This window comes from Aptenodytes forsteri, unplaced genomic scaffold (assembly GCF_000699145.1).
Source record: "Aptenodytes forsteri isolate BGI_AS27 unplaced genomic scaffold, ASM69914v1 Scaffold34, whole genome shotgun sequence".
Lineage (NCBI taxonomy): Eukaryota > Metazoa > Chordata > Aves > Sphenisciformes > Spheniscidae > Aptenodytes > Aptenodytes forsteri.
Window position 1 is genome coordinate 800090 of NW_008795038.1, and position 1834 is coordinate 801923.

Consider the following 1834-nt stretch of genomic DNA (forward strand, 5'->3'; position numbering starts at 1 on the left):
AACCCCCCGCCGGCGACACGGAGTGAAGGGGCTGAGCCCACCATGGGGGTCACCCCAGCCTGCCCCGCCATGGCCCCCTGCCACCCCCCCAGCCCCTTACTCTCTTCCGAAGCGTTGCCGTCCGAGGAGTCGTCAGAGGCGCCGAGCCTGTCTGCCGGGCTGGGGGGGCTGCCGCCTGCGGGGGGCTGCCCCGAAGGCTGGGGGGGGTCCGGGAAGCTCTGCTCAGCCAGCTCCCGCGTGGGGCTTTCCTGCACAAGGGGAGACAGGCGGGAAGGGACCCTCGTTGGAGGCACGCCTGGGGATGGCTCCTGCCACTGGTCCCCGGCATCCAAAAACGCCATGGGGCTGTGCCCAGTGCCCGGCTCTGCCTGTCCCAAGGCCGCCCACCTGGTCAAAGAGGTAGATGGTAACATCGTCGTAGAAGGAGACGGCCTTCTTCTTGCGCTCCAGGTCCTCGCAGAAGGCCTCGGAGAGCAGGCTAGGCATCTTGAGGAGGCTGCGCAGGTTCCTGCCACTCTGGCTCTCGGCCACCACGATGGGTACGGCTGCCGGCTCCTCCTCGCTCTCCTCGCTCTGCTCCTGGATGTTGTAGCAGCGCAATTCCTCGTCTGACTCGTCGCTGTCCTCCGTGTCTTCCTCCTCCTCCTCCAGCTCCTCGCGGTGCTCGGGGGCGGCCAGCCGCAGCTCCCGGGCAGACGGGAGCGGGGAGAGGCCCAGGGGCGACTTGCCCCCCGCTAGCAGTGTGCTGGGACCCCCCGGTGCGTCGCCCACCCTGGTCCCCTCTGGGAGCAGCCCTGCTTCCCTAAGCCCCGGTGTGGGGGGCACAGTCTGTTTGCCCCTGGCTGCGGCTCCCCCAAGTCCAGGGACGCCCTCGGGCACACAGATCCCTCCAACGGACACCGGCTCCCCAGCACTTGCCGGCACTGGGGTCAAGAAGAAAATCTTGGTTGGCGCAGAGCCCGGGGAACAGGCATCTCCATCAGAGCACAGGGAGCTGCCCGGCACCAGCCCCAGGCGGGCGGGTCGCTGCTGCCGGAACGTCCACTGCCACCACAATGCCGGGCGCTGCTGGGGGGCTGCCAGGTGCCCCCGGGGGGTGCAGTGGGTCCTCTCCCAGCATGGGGGCTCGCCCCAGGTCCTGCGCAGGGGGCCGGGGACACTCCTCTGCCTCTGGGGTCCGGGACCCGTCACTGTCCTCCTCGTCCTTGGGGCCGCGCTCGGCCTCGGCGTCGTAGTCGGAGAAGTAAGCAGAGTCACGGTAGGGGTTCTTCTCAGCGAGGCTGTGCAGCTCGGCCCCGAGGGAGGTGGAGAGCCGCGTTTCAGGGGCCAGACCCTCGCCCCCCGGCAGCCCCGGAGGTGGCTTCCCCGGCTGGCCGAAGGCCTCCGGCTCTCGGGGCTCGTGGGGCTCTTTGAGGACGAACTCGGGGGACTCGTTGTTCTCAGTATCGTAGCCGCTGTCGAGGGCCTTGGGCTGGCCGGCGGGGGTGAAGGCGGTGGGGCTGAAGACCTCGCAGGAGCTGGCTGTGGAGGGGATGTCCAGCGACTCCAGGGAGTCCGGCGTCCCCACCTGCTTCTGCAGGGACTTGAATGCCGGGGCCGCCTCCACCCGCTCCATGTAATCCCCAGAGAAGTCGGTGAAGACGCCGGAGGTCAGCTCCGCCGTGTCCTCGTCACTCCCTTCATCCGCGCTGGGGAAGCTGGAGCTGGAGAAGGTCTTGTCCGGCGTCCGGTCCACGTCACTGGTGGCACACACACCGCTCTCGGCAGCAGCCTCCCCGGGCACCGGTGCAGGAGCCTCGGAGGCCTCTGGCGCAGGCCGGGCGCCATCTACCCC

The 1834-nt window shown here is 69.5% G+C and overlaps 1 protein-coding gene across 1 annotated transcript in view; it reads right to left on the reverse strand.

Moving 5' to 3' along the window:
- Positions 1-1834, reverse strand: part of AATK (apoptosis associated tyrosine kinase) — a 16771-nt gene that overhangs the window by 3700 nt on the left and 11237 nt on the right. The window contains 3 exon segments of the mRNA XM_019471406.1: positions 101-248; positions 388-923; positions 1006-1830. Coding sequence (XP_019326951.1) covers positions 101-248; positions 388-923; positions 1006-1830 — 1509 coding nt within the window.